At 44.7% G+C, this 20,633-nt stretch overlaps 1 protein-coding gene across 4 annotated transcripts in view; it reads left to right on the top strand.

Annotated features, from left to right (window-relative positions):
• FAM219A (family with sequence similarity 219 member A) overlaps positions 1–20,633 on the top strand; it is a 103,258-nt gene that overhangs the window by 50,456 nt on the left and 32,169 nt on the right. For all 4 annotated transcript variants that reach the window (XM_065047064.1, XM_065047066.1, XM_065047065.1 and 1 more), the window contains exon 2: positions 7,753–7,852. In XM_065047064.1, coding sequence (XP_064903136.1) covers positions 7,753–7,852 — 100 coding nt within the window. The remainder of the gene's footprint in view (positions 1–7,752; positions 7,853–20,633) is intronic.

Here is a 20,633-nt window from a genome sequence, read left to right as displayed (position 1 = left end):
TCCAAACACACCGTGACCTTGGCTCTGACACATTCCTCAATTTTTAATCATTTTGTAGGTATCTTCCCTCATTATTTGGGGTTTAAAGAGCAGTTACAACGTTGTTTGGGGGTTTTTGAGATCCTGGTTTGTCCAGATGCCAGTTGCTAAACTGCTTGTTAGGTACCAAGAAATTGGTGATGCTTTATTGCCTTAAACACTCATGTGTCTCACGTTGCACCTCAGGGCTGTGTAATCAGAGGTACCAAAGGAAAGGTGTATTGTCTACATGTATATATCCTTTACAAGGAATGAAATGGTTTGGTATTGAAGCATCCTGAAAACATACCCCAGTTAATAGCTGCTTTTAAATAGTTATTGCATGCCAGCTGCTTGGCAGGCGCTGCAGGCAGTGGGGAGTGCAGTGTGGCATTTCTCTAATTTGCAATGTTAACGATCCAATTTAAATCACATAAAGTTAGCACAAGACACCAAACCTATAAATGCATGTGATAATAGTGATGGCTTATGTGCTCGATGTGAGCCTGGAGGGAAAGACAGTGTTAAATATAGTCTATCATGATTGAAAAGACCGGGGCCTGCTTGTGCTGCTGGTTTCTCGAAGGAGAATCTAACAGAAAACATGTAATTACTCCCATTTTTCTTCCTTGTCCCTCAGTTGTTTTCCCAGAGTATTTGGTCTACTTACAGAATTGGTGCTTCCTCTGTTACCGTAGGCTCCCAGTATTAGTCACACATCATCTGAAAAAAAAAGAGACTTTCTTCCCTGTGCTGCAAATGTCAGATTTGATTAGGAAAACAGACATCTGAAGTGGTTTGTTCCGTTTCCACAGCTTCATGCCTTTCTGTTTGCTGCATTTTGTTCATCCCGGATGTGGCAGCCGGGCAGACCCTTGGTGGCCGAGGCTCCAAGGGCACATTTCGGCACAAGCACTGTGGCACGCACAGACTGGCACTGCGAAACAAAGCCAAGATCTGAACTCCTCATTACCTGCCGGGGAGCTGAGCTGCCCTGACTGCAAGTGTACACAGTAAAAAGTCATTTTGGTGATGTTCTGGCTCAATTTAATTAATAAGATGTGAGGTTTTAATAGTGGAGAAATATTAGCACCTTTGGCTTTTCAACTGCTGAAAAAAATGGCTTCAAATACCAGTTTGTCTTGCAGTTATAAATGAATCAGGTTCAAAATCTGGATCTTCTAGTGGATATTGCAGGCCTAATTTGTTAGTGTTAAATAAGATCTGTTCAGCAGTTTCTCAGAAGAGACAAAACAACAGTGTTGTGCCCGGTGCATTGGCAGAGCTAGTAGAAAGTCAATAAGCAGTTGTTGTTTACTGCTTTGTTGAAACTGAGTCAGTAGCGATCAGAATGTACTTCAGTGCATCAGTGGCTGTGTCACCAAAATGCCATTTATTTTGTCTTTGGTATGGGGTGGTGATGCTGAGATGAATGGTTCCCAGAATGACAGAGCCACAGAATGGCTGGGGTTGGAAGGGACCTCTGGAATCACAGAATCACAGAATGTGAGGGATTGGAAGGGACCTCAAAAGCTCATCCAGTCCAATCCCCCTGCCGGAGCAGGAACACCCGGATGAGGTTACACAGGAAGGTGTCCAGGTGGGTTTGAATGTCTGCAGAGAAGGAGACTCCACAACCTCCCTGGGCAGCCTGGTCCAGTGTCTGTCACCCTCACTGAGAAGTTTCTTCTCAAGTTTAAGTGGAACCTCTTATGTTCCAGCTTAAATGCATTACCCCTTGTCCTACCATTGTTTGTCACTGAGAAGAGCCTGGCTCCATCCTCGTGACACTCGCTCTTTGTATATTTGTAAACATTAATGAGGTCACCCCTCAGTCTCCTCTTCTCCAAGCTAAAGAGCCCCAGCTCCTTCAGCCTTTCCTCAAGGGAGATGCTCCACTCCCTTAATGATCTTTGTTGCCCTGCGCTGGACTCTCTCCAGCAGTTCCCTGTCCTTCTGGACCTGAGGGCCCAGAACTGGACACAATATTCCAGATGTGGGCTCACCAGGGCAGAGCAGAGGGGAAGGAGAACCTCTGTGACCTACTAACCACCCCTCTTCTAATACACCCCAGGTACCATTGGCCTTCCTGGCCAATGAGATCATCTAGGTTAGTGCTCTGGATCCAGCAGCCTGCACATGTTGATGAAAAGCAACAATCACGTTTTTCTAGGAGCCTTCTGCTCTGGTCACCCTGTGATTCTGGAGTTCCTTCAGCTTCAGACTCAGAAAAAAGATTGTTTTCTTCAGCTTGCCCAGAGACAAGTTGAAGGCCAGCCATGGTCTGTGGCAGTGGATGGGGAGTTAGGAGAACCTCTTGTTCCTGGCATAAACTGGTGTTCTGTCTTAATGAGTCTGGCTGAGAAGCAGGCTCCTCTTAAGACCTAAGAAGATCAGGGATCTTATCGGCTTGCACCAAATCCAGATCAAGTGGCCCCAAAACCAGATCAGCTCTGTTGACTTTCTGTGTGACGAATCTGTTTCTAACCCAGGCTTAAAATCTTACAGCAAGAGCAACTCTACAGCTTCATCAGGCAAATGTACAGCTCCTTACCCTTACCTCTACAGTTTTCTCTGGTATTTCTTTGCAACCCTGTTGCAATTTAAGGTAATAGTTTCTTATTCTGGTGGTCAGAAATATGAAAAAAAAAAAACCTACTCCCTTTTTCTCAGTGGCAGCCCTTTCTGTATCTGAAAACAGCTATTGTGTCCCTCAGTCTTCCTCCTTCTCCTCTGAACAACCTCATTCTTCCAGTGTTCCCAGATGGTTGTAGCTTCCAGCTTTTATGTATAGGACTGCTGAGGGGATTACATCTTCTTTCAAATAATGGGCTCCAAAACTGTATGTTTAAGCTGAAGCCTGAGGAATGCGGGGGACAGCATGAGAGAGTCTTTTGTGGGGCTTACAGGTTCCATTCCTGCCTTGCCTCCCTCTGTGATGCTTTACTTTCTCTTGCTGAACATGCCATTACTGACCACTGTTCATCTATACGGTGGATTTGGCTTGATCCACTATAAATCTAACAGCCTTGGGGCATCTCCTTTTATGCTGTTTCTTACTTAGGCAGACTACACATCTTGGTGGGGTTTTTTAAGCACTTTAGGTTCACAAATATTTCTTGTCTATATTGTAGTGATACATAGTGGATGCAGAGGTCTGTTGTCCAAAACGCTGTGAGATTGTGCTTTTACATGCCCACCTGTGCACATCAGAGTGCCCTCCCCAGAAGCCTGATGCCTTTCTCAGGGTAACCTAGTGTGGTACACCTTGAGGCAGAGAATCTGCCAATGGCATAGGATTTTCTGTTCCCAAGGCATAAATATTTATTATCAGGAGCAATGTTCTAGCCCTGAGAGTCTGGGATGACAGCATGACAATGATAGAAACTTCTTGGTGATTCCAATGTACCCCCTGTATTCAAGGGTGCATGAAGGTTCTCACTTGTTTTTCTGCTCACTAAGTCAGTCTCTCATGCGTAGAACATCTATCGGTTTTTCCAAACTCAATGTTTGATGTGGTAAAGAAGCAGAGCACTTGGGCTTGTCCCTTCTTGTTAGCATTTGTTTGCAGTGTGTGATCCACATGGGCAGCTTCAGAAAGCAGGAGTCTGCCGAGCTGCAGGTGCTCGCTGTAGGCTGCCACACACGTGTGGGCACCCAGACTTCCAGCATCTTTAAGTTGGACAGAAGACAGCAAACACATCATTGGTTGGTACTGGACAGAGACAGAGGTAGCTGGATGATACTTCTGAGCAATCAGCTCCTACTGATTCGGCTGATGACGACCAGACCAGAGCCTCTGAACTATGGGGAGAAGTGGTGGGTAAAGCCATGTACATTGGATCTTTCCTTGAGATTAGAGGTGAAGGGCAATAATGCCCCTCTGCTTTTATCAAAAAGCAAGAGCTGCTTTCACGATGATAGAATTTCCCACACACAGCAGATTATGGCTGCAAAAATGACTGGTTTTTAGAATCGGGAAGGGTGGGCAGAAAGACATCTCGGTTTCCAGATACGTTTTTAAGGGGCAGCTGAAGGCTGCAAAAACTGTGTGTGCCCATTCCCTTCGACATTCACTGGGGTCCCAGAGGATTTGCAGGGTGGAAAGCAGAGACTTGTTAAGCTTGTGGGATGTCAGACATATTGACCGTAAAGGAACTTAGAGGAAGTTGCATTTTCCAAGGCGTGACAAGGATGTGTTTGTGCCCAGCACCCGGCTCAGGGTGTAACTGCACAGTTTGCTGGCTGTTTGGGGATATTTTTCCCCTGTAGTCAGTGTGGGAGGTAGACAATACAAGTAAAAAGGCTATAGACCTGGTGCAATAGCAGGTGTTGTTTTTCTTGCTAAGTGCTGCAAAAGGAAAGGAGTGATTTAAAACAAGAGGAAGAATAAGAACCCTGCTGAGCATGCTATCTTCCTCAAACCTCCGATTTCAGTTTAAAGTGCTTTCTTCTTCTCTCTGTGCCTCTGTATACTGAGGAATCACAGCACTCCTGCTCCATGAGGGTTCACTGAAACCACTTTCTGTTGTTCAGAAATGGCACATGGTACACACAGTGTAGGACGTGGCTGTACCTACCAGGAGGGCAGTTTTCAAGGTCCATTGTGTCAAGCTCATGGAAACAAACAAACTATTAAGGAACCACCCCACCATTTGAATGCTGTGATTGTGCATCCCCAAGTAAGCTGTGAGTGTGTGGGGAGAATACTTCAATTAAAGTCTGGCCTCATACAAATTTTCATGCAGTGTCCCGATTGAATGTGTATTTTCCCTAGGAGTGAAGTCATAAGGAGGCTTCAGGAATAAAAAAATCCCTTAGGTGTATTAAATTCCGATAACCTTTTAGAGCCCCTGCAGCTACATTTCGGCACTTGGCTTTTGATTTGGAGTGTTTTGTTCCCCTCAGCGAGCAGAGAGAAATCACATCATCTGGCCTGGGACCGGTCACACCATGTAGCTGAGATTTTGACATCAGGGCCAGAGCTGCATGCATCAGTTTAGGAAGGCTTGTAAAAAAGGACAGAATCACCAAGTGGATTCCAGTAGCAAAAGCTCGTGGTGAGTCTCAGTGTGTTCGTAGGCATTCACAAGCAAAAGGCTGATTAGTCAAGTAAATGTTTCTCTGGGTAGATGAGCTATAGAGAGAGAAATGCACCTGTTCAGCATGCACAGAAGCAAAACATGTTCATGCAAGAGGCAGCTCCAGCCTATCTGCCATGGGAATGCTGTTATTGTCACAGACAGAGTTGTTACTATGGAGTCCTGTGCATTGCTGCAGGATGTATATGAAGTGATGGGTGGGAAATATGACAGTGGCTTGGCACTCCCAGGCCAGGGGTAGGTAGACACTGCCTTTGGCCCAGCTCAGTTTTGCTATGCATCCATTTCCCTCTCTGGAGGGCAGAGGGGTGGCCTGTGACACAGCGGTGGTTGCCCAGGCTCTGCTGATGCTTCGTCATCCCTCTGTGCAAGTCACGGGTTTTTCTTGTGGCTGTGACATGTTCCCCTGCAGGTCTGCTCTAGAGGCGCCATGCTGCTGGAGCTGAAACGTGCCAATACAAACCGTGGAGCTGAATTCCTGGTGTTATTATAGACTCTGCTGCTGTGTCCTTTATCGTTCCCACCTCCAGTGTCAGCGGCAAGGGTGCAGTCTCCACCAGTTCCCAGGCCTCCTCTGTAGGCAGTGGGGAGAGGGAGGCCCACCTCCCAGGATAGATTTGTCTAAGACAGGGTGGAAGTAGTCACTCTTTGAAAGTCATCTTTGTTTTCTCTGGATGTCTAGGAAGCCTTTTTTGCTTGTTTGGCCTAGAGCAGAGCTTTGACATTGTTCCAGCTGAGTCCTCTGGTCCAGGACCAGAGTCTGAATCCTCAAAGGTACCTCAGAACATTTTTCCCTTCCCTCTGTTTGTGCGAATGGACATCTCACGTCACCAGCAGGTTATCCACAAGGAAAAGCTGCTGTCAGCACATCAGCTTCTGAGAAAAATAGGGTCTGGTTTTGAGTTAAAGAGTTTAAAATTAAAGAGTGTGAACCTGAGCTAGTCCAGGTCGCCGGGCCTCTGCTCTGCCATGTGAAGTTCTGGCTCACACATCTCTAGGAGAAAAGGAGGCTGAGGGGAGACCATATCAGTCTCTACAACTGCTGCCTTTCTATTTGCAATCTCCTCTAACCTTTTTAACCCATCATTAAACTACTGCATTAGAGGAAAAGCACAGCAGTGACTGCATTAGAGGAAAGCAGAGGAAATTGCATATGGTTCAGCATTATCTATTTAATGTCATTGATGCAAGCTCTTATAAGCAACCATCCATTTTAAGTCCTGTCAGAGTCTACTGGATTGCGCAAAGGAGCTGAATTTTGATAGAACATTATAACCCTACATGTGTTACTCAACCAGTTTCTATGAAGATAGACCCTAATTCAAGAATCATATTTTATCTCATAAGCAGAGTGTATCAAAAAGAGCCAATGTGCACTACAGAGAGAAGGCAGACACTGGCGAGCAAGGGACAGTGGCTCACCAGGTGATTTTTTTACTGAGATCAAAGCGTGATGGTACCTTGCTTTGAAACTCAGTGGCTCTGCCTTGCATACAGGTGTCAGTGCCAAATGATGAGTTGCATTTTTATACGAAATTATGTACAAAATACAAACTCCAGAAACTGATAGATGAACAGTATCAATTCACTGGTTTGGAATGGTATTTTCTGGTATTTAGTTTCTGATGCTTAGTTCCATTTCTTACAAAGTGATGGGTTCTTCAGATACTGGACGTAATGTTTGGTGTTTGTTCTCCATGTGCAGTTCTACCTATTATAAATCCGAATTTACATACATATGTATATGCATGTTTAATTTAGTTTCTAGCTCTGGATGGGAAGAAGTGAACACTTTTGAAAACCGATTTTAATTTTTACTGTGGTGCTAAATTGAAGTAGTTCCAACAGGTTTGAAGTTTGCTGTGAAAGACAGCAAAAGTAGTGAGAGCATTGTCTGAATGGGTAGTGTTTCTGTCTCTGAGTCCCTTGATGCACTGTTCCATAGAGAACAACACTACCTGGATTAGATTGTCTGCAAGTAGGCATGATGGACCAGACTTTGTGTTTGGGGACCTTTGATTTTTGGGGACATTTCACTGATGGTGAAAGGTGCTGTGCTGACAGATACTGAAATGAAATCTTTCCAGTTAGCCGCAAAATATATTCAGTATCGGAACTTTAGGCTTTTCCATTCCTCTCCCGAGAGGGACTGCAGATTGAATTCTCCCACTCATTCGGTCCTGATTTGTTCTGAGCTGGACTTTCACACAGACCTGGTCACGAGCTTTTTAGTTTTAATCATGAGGTTGACTGGTCCACTTGGAACTTGGCTTAAACTGTAAATGCGTTTCATACAACACCCCGAAGAGTCATCACATGAAAATGGTTTGGGACTACTGCCAAACCAGGCTGAATTTGAACTGGTGACCTACCGTCCACATTATATTCCTAATATCATCCATCATATAAGTCTGATGTTGAAATCTGGTGTTTCCAGAGATACTTTTAGCATACTAAATATGTTTCCAAAGCTCTGTGCTTTGTCCCTGGGTTTCGGCCATTCAGAACGCTGGCATGTTCTCCGCTTCCTCTGAATGCGGGAGGGGATGGACTCGCCTAACAGTCAGTTAGAGAACAGACTGCATAAACTTTAGCTAAACTGTTCTGTTTTGTTTCTTTTGTTTCTTAACAGGATCCAACAGCTGCATCTATTTCTGACAGAGACTGTGATACAAGAGAGGGAGAGACTGTAGCCATGAACTATAAGCCGTCCCCACTTCAAGTGAAATTAGGTGAGTCTTTGCTGTTGGAGAGTGAAAAGGCTGAATCCAAGGTCTGAAATACGGTGATGTGCTTGTGGGATCGTCTGCAGATCTCCATGCATGTGGCTGAACATGCCAGCTTGGCTCGAACAACTGACAGAGCAGTTTTGTCTGTGATTCTGCTGCTCAGGGCACTGACCTACAGCCATGTAAGGACCCTGTATTTTGGGCTTTTGTAGAGGAAGGAAGCTATGCCTTGAAAGGGAGGCATAGCTTTTTACACCTACAGATTTGTATCAAGCTAAGATGAAAGCTTGGCCAGATAAAGAATGAAGATAATATAGAGGGACTGTAAAAAGAAGAGATGACAGCATCACTGCAAACAAAAGGGAAAGGATCAGAGACTTGGGCCGTTACCAGGAAAAGACAGAGCTGGGTTAGTGTGAGATGGAAGGCTTGTAGGTTTGTAAAGGTTCACACACAAATAGTTGTGCTATTTCTGAACAATGTTTTTTTAAGTTCTGGAAGCAGAATCATCCAGTTAGCACAATACACTGCTTCCTTGCAAGGCTGATGCTGCAAGAGGACAGCAACCCACACATGGATGTCCTGCCTCCAAAACCTGAGCTGCTGTTGTGCCAAAAAAGCTCAAGAACGTGATGAAGGACAGGTCAAAGCAACACTGTGCGTTTTGCTCAGAGGAAAGATGAAAAATGGGAGTTTAAGTCTGTTTCCCAATAGGAGCAGGAAGCAGTCCCCTGGTTGTCCTTCACATCAGAACAAATGACATGGGCAGGATGCTGCTAGAGATGGTTGAAGGTGCTATGTTGGGGAAAGCTCTGAAAGAAGTGAGTGCCCAGATGTACAGTGGAATAGCTCTAGCCCCTACCAAATGAGTGACAGGGAAGGTCAGCAGACAGCTAAGGTTTGTAGAAGATTTGGGACAGTTTGGGTATTGGTGTTTGATTACAAAGAGATGTTTTTGATAGGTGGGTTTTACCCAAGGACCTACAGTGCTGCTGCAAACACTAATGTTGGCTTCCGTTATAAGAGGAGCCTGAAAGAAACACCAGGCAGAGTCTGAGGAGTGCTCGTGAAGTCTCAAAGCTCTACCCGAGTACATAATAAACTGGATAATCAGATAAATCCGGTCATAGCAATGCAGAAAGGAATGTCACAGAGTAGACTCAGGGACAGCAAAGGAAAAGAAAGTAGTTGAATAGACAAGGTCTCGCTGAAAGAGTGACTAGGAAGGTTAAGACAGAAAGTTGGATGTGCAAACACAGCAAGATTATGCAGCAGAGTGGAGGACCTTGAGCTACTGATCAGGATATGAGCAAGTGCATTGGGACAGTAAATTTGTCCTGCAGTCACAGCCATGAATACTCTAAATTAGTGGCTGCTTTTGAGGAAAAGGCAGGGAGCAGCAGTGTGCGTTAGTGACAGCACATCTCACAGTTTGGTAAACGATTATCACTGCCAGCATGCCATATGCCTCCAGGATCCTTTTTCACTGCCAAGAGTGTTCTGTAATGTTATTAGAGAGATAATTACTACTGCAGTAGTTGTTTCGGATAATTTAACATCAGGAATCAGGTTGGAGAGCCATTGATACTATTATTGGTAAGTCTCAGATATTTTTGGTTTTCTAGGCTATAGAGACTCACTAACGTGACAGGAAATGATGCTATTTCAGACTTGGCTTTGGTAAGCCATGAGGACATTATAGGAGATTTGATCATAGGAAATAGATTTGGATTCAGGAATAACAGGTTCAATTCCTGCAAATTGAATTAAAAGGTAATTTGAGGTAGATCTGTAACAAACCTCAGGTTTATAAACTTAATGCTTAAGCAAAGCCAGTAGATTGAGAAGCCCAGGAACTCAGAACACATCAGGTAGGGCTTAAGGAGAATGTATCAGAAGAAGGGACATTACTGATGGAGTTGTCCAACAGTAATTTCATTTATTTTTTCATTAATGGCTTTGACACAAAAAGCCAGGCAGGAGTCAGCAAAGATAGTTTAGTCATAGCATATTTGGGAGACATGAGTACAACAAAGCAACAAAGACTGGGAAATCCCGTGGAGAAAAGATATGGAAACTGAAATTATAGAAATGAAAAAAATATTACAGGAGAAACTCCATCTGCTGTAAACTAAAATTTAGTGAGGTGATTGAGGAAAAGGAAGCCTATTACATCAATTGATTGCAGGGTTATTAAAATGGACTAATACATTAAAATACACCGTAACCACACTTTGCAAAGTTCACCAGCTTTTTTCCAAGGATCAGGTACAAGAGAATGATTAGTTTTTCTGCCAGAAGTTCTGCTTTTCTGCACAGGGAAAATTTTATATCATTTAACCACTGCTGAAGGCTGCTATCGACCAGTAAAGAGGCAAGGGAAGGTATTGGAACAGTCTGAACAGATTTGCAGTAGATAGAGGTGTGTCATTGCCAGGACCTGCTTTCCAGATAGCGCTACTGCCTGGTGAATACTCAGCACTGACCACAAAATGCTTATGAGGGTAATAGTGGGTGAAACCTACCTGCTTAGGAGGAATTATCTTACGAGGCTGATGAGCATCTTTCTGCCTTGTCTCCAGAGAGGACGTCTGAATTCCTCTCGCTCTGCCTGTGGAAACAACGTGCCTCTGTAGTTAGGTGAACAGGCATCTCGTGGCATTTGGATAGACTCTTTACTCTCAGCCATACCCAGATGAGCTGTAGGTTACCTGGAGCAAAACGAGACTAACTGTGTTGTCTGTAGCCAGTGTAACATGCCTTTAACCCACATCAGCTCCTGCTGCTGTTATTCTTAAAATCTGCCCAGCCTTTACAATTTTCAAGCAGTTTCATGGCTCACATCTCCCAGCTCTGGCCCCTCTGCATCCAAGTAGATTTTTTGCTCTTCTGCATTAAATTTGTCAGGATTTGGATTGTTTCTTTAATCGCTTTAAGGCTAGATAAAGCTAAGGTAGGACATAAATGTTTAATAGCTTAACTGGCAGAGCCATTGTTGGGGATGGTAGTGAGTAGGATTTTAATCCTATTGCAGGTTTACCATAAGGATAGTGGCATTTTTCACTGTTAAGTCAGAATCAATTGTTCAAATGTCAAATGCTCTGATAGAAGGCTGATAAATGTCACTTCTCACTCTGTGAAGATTCATGTATAAATCTATCATATGCGCCTGCTGGAAGCTTGGTCCAAGTGAGCTCAATTAAATACCAACCCAGCATGAATACAACTTCTGCTTCCAGAGCCTGCAGTGATTGAAGCCTGACAGAAACAGCACGATGTGCTGCACGCACTGAACACAGATTTATCCCAGCGCTCGAATGGTCTTTTCCTTCATTATTTCTCCCCGTCTGAATTAATACATTTGGCCACATGTTTGCTTGGGGGGGGTCAGGTAGATAAAAGAAAAACTTCACAGGTGGCTTATATTTCTGGTGACTTCCTAAAGTTTATGCCTGGTTTATAAGTGGAACAGAAAAATTTAGCTTGGTGCTGAGGCCATGTCAAAAGAGAGGAGAACCTCACACCAAGGGCAAACAACATATCCCAGTTCGTGTAGTTAATCTTCTTAAACCCGTATTGATATTATATCCGTATTAATTATGTATTTCTTACTTTTCTAACACTCCCACTTTGTCTTTCTGTCAGGAGTTGCAAGGCTCAGCCGTGCTTTCTGGCAAATCACTTGATAAGGAGGCTCCTGACAGCACTGTGGGGGGCTGGGTGTCCATTAGTGCTTAGGAGATGTCTACAGCACATCCTTATTAGGAGGCATATCCAGATGGAGCACATACCACAAGCCTTTTGAAAACAGAAAAGAGTTGTGTTAAGGAGAGAGGGAGGAAGAGAATAATCCCCAAGTGTAAGTCTCAGGGGCTCCATATCCACTGGAAAGCAACAGATCCTCATGGGACCCCCAGGAGACGAGATATTATTTTAATGAAGCTTATGCCATCTGTTTTTCTGGTTTGCATTTTTAATTTCCCTTCTCTGCACTGAAATCCCCATCCAGACAGTCTGTGTGTCTTACCTAGCAGTCCACGACGTGACAAGTTTGTGTTGAAACAGAACAGGCAACGTGGCAATTGGTTGAAGTGCTACAGGACAGGCTGCAGTGGTGATAAGGGACTGTGGCAATGGCATCTTTGTCGGTACATCCACCACATCAGGAGCTTGGCAATAGATCTACCACGTCCCCATCTGCACATGAACGTATAGGAGAGAAGCAGACAGACAGAGAGACTCATAGCAGCCTTCATCCCCCTGAGATACGTGTTGTCTTAGATGTAAGCAGCTCCTCTCCTTGGACTAGACAGAGACTAAGGCACTATTTTGGAAGGACTACTCAGTGGGGTGGCCAAAAATATGTGAAAAATGAGTGTCTAAGCTAGGCAGACTGGATCCCACCGTCAGAATGAGTGAGCTACATGCAGGTGAGGTCGCCTGCCGTATGACCAAGCCTACATCATATTGATGCAGGCTTGAGAGTGTTTATGGCTTTTATTTTAGACTTCCTTTGCGAAGCTTCTTGTAAAAAATGACCTGAATTGCAAATGTAGCGGGTGATTTTCCTGCTTTCATAGCTACTGTTTTGTTCCCCTCCCAGGTTAGGTCTCATGCTGGTATTTATCTTAGTACCAAAAAGCACAGCAGCTGGTACTAGTCAGCCCCATAAGGACAAGCAATTGTCACAGAATTGCCTTTGGTGTAAGCTGCTCTAGCTCAAGTATAAGCTTGGGCTTATACTCACCAGCCTAACCAGAAACTCCCTTGCTTCAAGAGGCAGGAACCTGTCCGAACACTAACAGAGCAGAACTATTTCATAAATTAATAAGAGACTAACACTTCCCTCCTGCCAGCTGCAGTTGTAGGATATTGGTTTTTTGCCTAGGAGACACAGTGCAGATCACCCTTGGAGCAGATCTGGCACAGCCCAGCTACTGCTGGTAAGAAAATTCTGCGCACAGGGAGCCTGTTCCTATTGCTAGGGTGAGCATAAAAGCCTCTGGAGTCGCCACAGCCTGGCTGTTTGTCTTTCTCTGTGACAAGAAGGAGAGGAGAGCAAGTGAATGTCCGTACTGGGGCCCGAGCCAAGCAGGTGGAGGAGCGTGAGGGTGAAGGAAGTCTTGGTAGAAAAAGGTGTTCTCTGACAAATAACCATAGTGCTCCAAGGAGAGATCTCAAATGAGACCACCGAAGGGAATGGGTCTGATCCCATCCTGTTGCTCCGCTCCATCACTGTGTTCCTCCATGTACAAACATCCTGAGATTTTACTTGGTGACAGCACTGGAGTTCATATCTCTGGCTTCCACAGACATTAGCTGGGCATGGGGATTTGGTGTCGGGACACCAGTTAGGTACATCCACTTACAAACACTGAATTATTTCACTTGTGCTATTAGATTAATTCCTGCTTGTTAACAAACAAGATTCTCAAAAACCTCAAGCAAGTAACTGGAATAATTGCTCAGAGCAAGCAATTCTGGTAGGGTAAAATAGCAACAGAAACCCCAGGGCAAGGAAATACAGTGTTTTGTTCCCTAGGGTCCCTGACTTGGACAAAACTGAGGATGTAATTTACGGCCAGGACGCATCTTGGTGGAGACTGGAGTGAACAGAGGAGATAATCCATTTGGGGACATAGGCTGATGATTCATCTGTGGTTTTAGCTCCTGCCTTCCAGCCTGCTGCTTCACATTCATGGCAGATACTGAATTGCTGTATGATCAGGGTGGAGCAGTACTGGGAATATCAGTCAATGAGCTGAGAACTGCGAAGCCCTCAGGGTTCAACATAACAAAATTGGTGCATTTCTGGTTGAAATTTTACAGATGGTCTCTGATCTCAGTAAAAGACACATTGCCTTTATATCCCCGTGTTGGTCCTGAAACTGATATTCCAATTTGTGTAGCGATTTAACCCCCCTCTCCTAGGGTGAAGTGTGGATTCACAGCTTGTTTTAATGCAGCTGCATGGCAGAGCTGCGGAGCGCGCAGCGGAGCGTCCTATCCTGGTGCTGTTCACAAGGATGCCTTGCTCAGGGATGCCTTTCCAGGGCTGCTCTTGCCACAGGTCACAATGAAAAGCTGGTGCTGGGAGATGCAGTCCCAAACAGAGCAGGCAGCAAGCATCTTGCTTAGGCTGAATGTCTCAGTAGCTGCCTCCATCCGTGGCTCCTTTTCTGTCATCTCTTCCCAAGTCTGCTTCACAGCTTGTGACTTCTAACCTTTTCATACAGAAAATAGAATAATAAGGGGAGATTGTAGTAGACTGGACAAATCAATGCCATTAGTGTATCCTTTTGTCAGTACCTCAAGTACTGTGCTGTTCTCAGTTGCTCTTCTGTAACAAGGCAATTAATGCTAATTAGGTACAGCAGCTGTTGTTTCTGGGAAGAAGCTCTGTAGGTAAATTGGGAAAGCATTTTATAAAAAAGCTGTAACTCTTAAGCTAGGTCCCCAGGTTCCAACCCTATTGACAAGACGGCAGATTTCCATATCCATAACTGTTTGCATGGCGACCTCAAGTGACATCATTGCCTTAAGTGCACAAAGCCGTTTTCCTCCCGTGGGAGCACCCATTTCCTTCAACACAGTCTCTACTTCGTACGGGAGGAATGAGTAGTGCGGAAGCCAGAGTGCAGCAGCAATGTAGCGCTGCTATTGATTTTCTTCATGAAGATAGAAGTGCAGCCCACCCCTCGGAGGTCTCCTGAGGCTTGGAAGGAATTTATTTAAACATTATTTCATGTGTTAGTGCTCTTTCCATTTATAAGAGAAATTGCATACACAGATTTATTGTAGCATCCTTCCTGTAGGATATTTCCAGGCTCTTTTTGGAGGGGATGAGAGAGTGAGCAGCTGCATCATGTTAAGGGCAGTAAGGCTGCCTGCAGACAGAGCAGCGAGGATGAGGGCAGAAAAACAGTCGTGACAGGCATATTACTGAAGATTAGTTAGAGCAGAAACAGAGGGGCAGGAGGGGTGTTTTGAGACACTGTAGCTGACACAGGCTCGGGTGAACAGTAAAGCCATTAAAAGAAACTGGAACAGAGCAGTTCACTGGAGTTCAGCAGGGAGCTCTGGGCAGGAGGGAGTGTGAGCTGAGACAGAGGGTAGGGAGGTACCAGTCAGCACATCCCAGGAGCAAAGCATGAGCACATGAAGCAGGACAGGGCATGATGCTCACTAGATGAGCCTAGTCTTTCTGTCACTGAAATTTGCTTGATTTATTGTGCCACCCCATGAGGGCTTTACTGGCCTTCCCAGCCCTTCACCATCATACAGGCACCTCTCCCATGGCAAGTTACTGGGTACCCACGCACCTTGCAGACCCACAGACACACACCCACCCTCATGTTGTACACACCACTCTTGGCTAATATGCCTTCCAATAAAAAGTCGTGAGGGAGGAAGCTATAAGATAGCTGAATCTTTTTTTTTTAATTACCTGACCATCCTTCAGCCATTCCAAATTTTTGCAGTATCTACAGGTCTGATAGTCTAGGAAAGAGAGCTAAGCCTGAAAATCTGTGTCTATGCAAATTATTTTACTTTGTAATGAGAATAAGCCAAAGCATCTGGAGTCTGGGGGTTTTATGCTTGAAGCGGGGGACCAGAGCTGCAAATTGCAGGTTCTCTTATTTGCCCTGACCCACCATAATCTGTCACCACAAACAGGAGAAGCAGCTCGGAAGGTTGTGAGGCAAAGCAAATTAAGCAAATTATTGAGATTCACTGGTAGAAGGAAGGAAGTATTCAGTAGTGGAAGTAGTGATAAGAATAAAAACTACCTGGCCTAGCAAAGCTTGAGCCCAGCAGGCAGCATCACAGCAGTGATGAGCTGGTGGTCTGCTCACAGGTTTTGTTACACAGCATGTATTACTCTTATCACTGTTTTTTATGAAGTACGTAGAGAACTGGCTTAAAACAGAGTGATGTCCCCAAAGGTGATTTTACACCTTGTTCCTGACATTAAAAAGACGAACACCAGCTGAGTTGACTGGGCTGCCTGCTCAGGTATTGGCATCTTTGACAAAATTAACACCAAAAATGGCAATAATACTGTTTGCTGACTTCTTGGAGCCTGTGTCCTTAAATATAGGTTCCACCTGATCCCCTGGCCTACCACAAGGAACTGCTGGAGAGAGTCCAGTGCAGAGCCATGAAGATGATGAAGGGAGTGGAGCATCTCCCTTATGAGGAAAGGCTGAGGGAGCTGGGGCTCTTTAGCTTGGAGGAGACTGAGGGGTGACCTCATTAATGTTTACAAATATATAAAGGGTGAATGTCATGAGGATGGAGCCAGGCTCTTCTTGGTGACAACCAATGATAAGACAAGGAATAGTGAGTGCAAACTGGAAGACAAGAGGTTCCACTTAAATTTGAGAAGAAACTTCTTCTCAGTGAGGGTGACAGACACTGGAACAGGCTGCACAGGGGGGTTGTGGAGTCTCCTTCTCTGCAGACATTCAAACCCGCCTGGACATGTTCCTGTGTAACCTCATCTGGGTGTTCCTGCTCCGGCAGGGGGATTGGACTGGATGAGCTTTTGAGGTCCCTTCCAATCCCTCACATTCTGTGATTCTGTGATTTCCCCAATTCTGAATTATCCAGGTGTTACTATTTCTGTAATTCCTTCTGATGTCTCCATAGGTAGATGAGTTTCCATGAGACACTCAAGGGAAGCAAGGAGAGCCCACTGTAATTAATATTAACTGTCTCTGGAACAGACCACAGCATCCATAGACAATATTGGGTGATGCTTTTTTTTTTCATGTGTTTAATTTCACAGAATCACAGAATCAACCGGGTTGGAAAAGCCCTCAGAGATCATCAAGTCCAACCCTTGGTCCAACTCTAGTCCGTTTACTAGATCATGGCACTAAGTGCCATGTCCAGTCTCAGTTTAAAAACCTCCAGGGACGGCGAGTCCACCACCTCCCTGGGCAGCCATTCCAATGCCTGACCACTCTCTCTGTAAAGAATTTCTTTCTAATATCCAGCCTAAATTTCCCCTGGCAGAGTTTAAGCCCATGCCCCCTTGTTGCTAACTGCCTGGGAGAAGAGACCAATCCCCACCTGGCTATAATTTCCCTTCAGGTAGTTATAGAGGGTGATGAGGTCACCTCTAAGCCTCCTCTTCTCCAGACTAAACAAGCCCAGCTCCCTCAGCCTCTCCCCATAGGTCTTATGTTCAAGTCCCTTAAACTGTACCTGACAGTCAACTGAATTTGTTCAGCAATATGGTTTCCCCCTTTGTCTTCTCTGTGCTGCACATTCAGCTCTTAATCAGGAAGGATTACTGTCTGCTTATTGAGGGTTGGGTCTAAAATGCTCTGTCAGCAGATCAAGGCTCTATTAAGTAGAAATTATACACACTTCTCAAAGGAAAGGAATTTGTGCTGATAGGAAGTTCACTGTAGTTTTTGGTTGGTTGGTTGTTTTTTTAACTGTTAGGCACAGAGGATGCTCACAGCACCTTGAAGACTTCTTGTTGCTTTTCTGAGATCATAAAGGATCCTTTGGAGACTCACAGCTCATCAAAATACACAAACCTTGGTGTGCCACAGCAGGAGAGCAGAACAGATGAGGACGTCACCGATATCGTGCTCTTGTCAGTAGCAGGGTACTTGTTAGGTGAGGGTACCATGGTGGTCCTGGATGCAGACCTTGGCTGAGCATGAACAGAGGAACTTCTCTGAACCTGGGGACAGTCTTGTCTCGGCAGAAGTGTTACACCCAGCCATGCACAGCAGAGCCCTGGTGCGCCAGGCACAGCAAGTGCCTCAGCTAAAGCACCACAGGCATGGCCAAGCTCTCTGTGTGTCACTTAGGGAGATCTACCACATGGAATAGTGGAGAAGAGGTAGGATAGGAGCACAATTTTTGCCTAGTTAGCAGCAGTCTTGGCTTCATCGTGCCCATCAGTTTTGGTTTAGAGGTCTGGGGAGGAGCAATTCCCAAAATCAGGGGGCAGCACAGAAGAAACCGTGGAAGCTTTTTCTGTGGTTCTTCATGAAGGGAGGGCTGATTGAAGGAGGTCATGGGGCAATATGGTCCTGTGCTGGGTACACGCAAAAGAGGCTGTTGTCTAGGTTAGCAGACTGGTAGAAGGAACTCTACTGCAACTTCTGCTATTCTCAACATCTCAGCTTGGGGTCAGAGGTGCCACCAGCCTCTTACAACAGCCAGCACCACAGATTTACGGAGAAGTTTTAGGAACAGGAATTAAGCTGCAGGGGAGAGGGTGGGACTAGTTGTTCAAAGAGGCTTCTGGGTCTTGCAAGTCCTGGCTGGGACTAAGAGGGAGCTTTGCTGGCAGTAACAAGGCAGTGGCCTCTCGGGGAAGGACCACGGGCGGTACCAGACACAGCCTTTGGGCTCTGCTGTGCGCACAAATCCTTCTTCCACCTCTCCTCCTTTTCTTCCAACCCTCAGGCTTTTGGCACAGCTCTTTCCTTGTTCCGCTTGGCAGTCATTCTCTATAAAGCATGTCTCACTGAAGGAAAATAAAGCCGTTTTTATAGATGTCACATATTTACCGAGATAAGATTTTATTTAAGAAGCTGTAAAGTCACAGCAATAATTGGACAGTCTGATCCCGTTTCTCCAGTTGTTAAACACAGCTATCATTCAAAAAGCTATAATTACTGCGTGAATCATGGCTCGGTAGCTTGTGCTAAGGGTAGGCATTTATTGCATCGTTCATGATAATGAGACACTGTAGTCTGGTGCTGTGCAAAACAGCTGTAGTCCCCTTTTTGAAGCTTCTTCCAGAAAGAAAACCAGGAGTTGTTCATCAGATTTGAAAACATTTGAGCATTCCTCTTTCTTTATTAACCTATAGGGAAAGCATACTGCATAGACAACATTTGTGTCCTTTCTCCACATCCAGTTACAAGGGGAGAGGCGGGGTAACAAGTATGTTCTTGGCAGATAGATCCACCTCTTCATATACTTGCTCAAAGAATGATCTCCAGCTTCTCCTGCGTACCCACTGCAGTTTGTTTGTCTCTGCCTCCAGCCCAAGTGCAGCATGAACAGCAGAGTCCTGTTCTCCGCACTCTGCTTTGCAAACTGCCCCTCTCCCAGGCATCCTGCCGCTTCCAATTTCAGTGAAATCATCCGTCCTCACTCTTCAAGACTGCAGACCTGAGCCATTGCCTCTCACTGACTCCTGCCTTCCTCTTCGTGTCCTTTTCACCTGTGAACTCTGCCCAAATATTTTTCTCTTTCTTTTCTTATCTCTCTGCCTTTTTTTTTCCTCACTCACCACTCACCTTGAGAAGAGCTTGAACTGATTCAGCCTAAGCCTCTCTGAATGGGGAACTGTTTCAGCTCTCTGTCCTGTAAAGTATCTCTGTTTGTAGCACAATAAAATAAATCCTCTACACTCTTTTAAGGTAATTCTATTGTAAACCCCAAACCATCCTGTTATGTTTGTTATAACTTTGATTTTTTTCTACCTTCTGGTCTAAATGCAACATAATTCCCACTTTTTCCAAACAACAACTACATACATTCTCTTTTGGTCACTGCTATGAAATTGGTGCAATCAAGTCAGCAAGTGTTGATGTCTCTTGGAGGAACGATGCAGTTCTTCTGTCTAGCTCAGTAGTTTGAAGCTCACGTGCTTAAAAGTGCTTTCTGCTGTGGGTAGACGGTGAGCTCGCTATGAGAAGAAGGTTTAATCACACCAAGTGTTTCTAAGCTGCTGACAGCCCCTTCACTACAACAGAGCTCCCAGGTAACACCAGCCACTCCATGCCAGAAAACAGCCCCTGTCTGTCCCCACCACTGCCCAGCCTGAGAGTAAGGGCAGATGTTCAAAAGATAAAGATTTGCTATGATTTGTTTTAAATACCGGTTGTAGGGCTAGGAATTAGAGAGAAGAAAAAAATAGTACAAGTGAGACAATTGTACGTTGTATAAGTTAATCTGAGAAACTGTGTTTGACATACTAAATCACACTGTGCTAAAAATATGTCTTGAACAAGGCTAGCATATTTAATATTTAAAGTGGTGCTGTCAGGCATGGGTAGTTTGAGTCCAGAACAGAGGCTGTGTTTAAACTAAGATTTTTGGGTTTTGCTTGCAATTTTAAAGAGAAGACAAATATCTTGGGCTTAAAGTCCCTAATAAACACTTGCACTTTTTTTTTTTTCTGTAAGTTCACTTAAAGAATATATCATTAGTTGTTCCAAAATTCACAAATTCATGTCTAATTTACAGGGTAGTTTTGGCTATGAAAAGTTTGGGAGGCTCGAATCACAGAATAGCTTTGCCTTTTTTAGCTACAGAGTTCAAGCCAGAACGTGGAAGGCTCAAGTTCAATTCCTTTTCCAGCCTGAATGCTTTAACCACCAAGCTGAAATGTGGCTCTGATCTGTGGGGCAGGGCATAAAGCAAAAATATGAAAGCAAAACTTTGATATAGGTTTTTCTGTGCAGGAAGGTGTTGTATATGTTTTTCATAGCAGAAGAGCTACAATACATGTTTTTCATAGCAGAAGAGCTACAATACATGATAGTCCTAGAACCTGACCTAGAACCAGTTTGTAATCTCCTCTGGTTCAGGACAGGGCAGAGAGAGAAAGGGGAAGGAGTGGGAGTAAAGAGGGAATAAACAGTGCCAGCTGTCTGAATTTACCAGGTAATGACCATCAGATGGGATTTAGCCAGGATAACCTGGAGGGTTGTAAAACAGATGGAAAGACTTCATGGGAAATGTTCTCTGTGCTAGTGAGGAATGTTATCAACATGGCTGTGTTGACAGTAAATTGCCT

The sequence above is a fragment of the Columba livia genome, chromosome Z (genome assembly GCF_036013475.1).
Source record: "Columba livia isolate bColLiv1 breed racing homer chromosome Z, bColLiv1.pat.W.v2, whole genome shotgun sequence".
NCBI classification, from domain to species: Eukaryota; Metazoa; Chordata; class Aves; order Columbiformes; family Columbidae; genus Columba; species Columba livia.
This window is presented reverse-complemented; position numbering and strand designations above follow the sequence as displayed.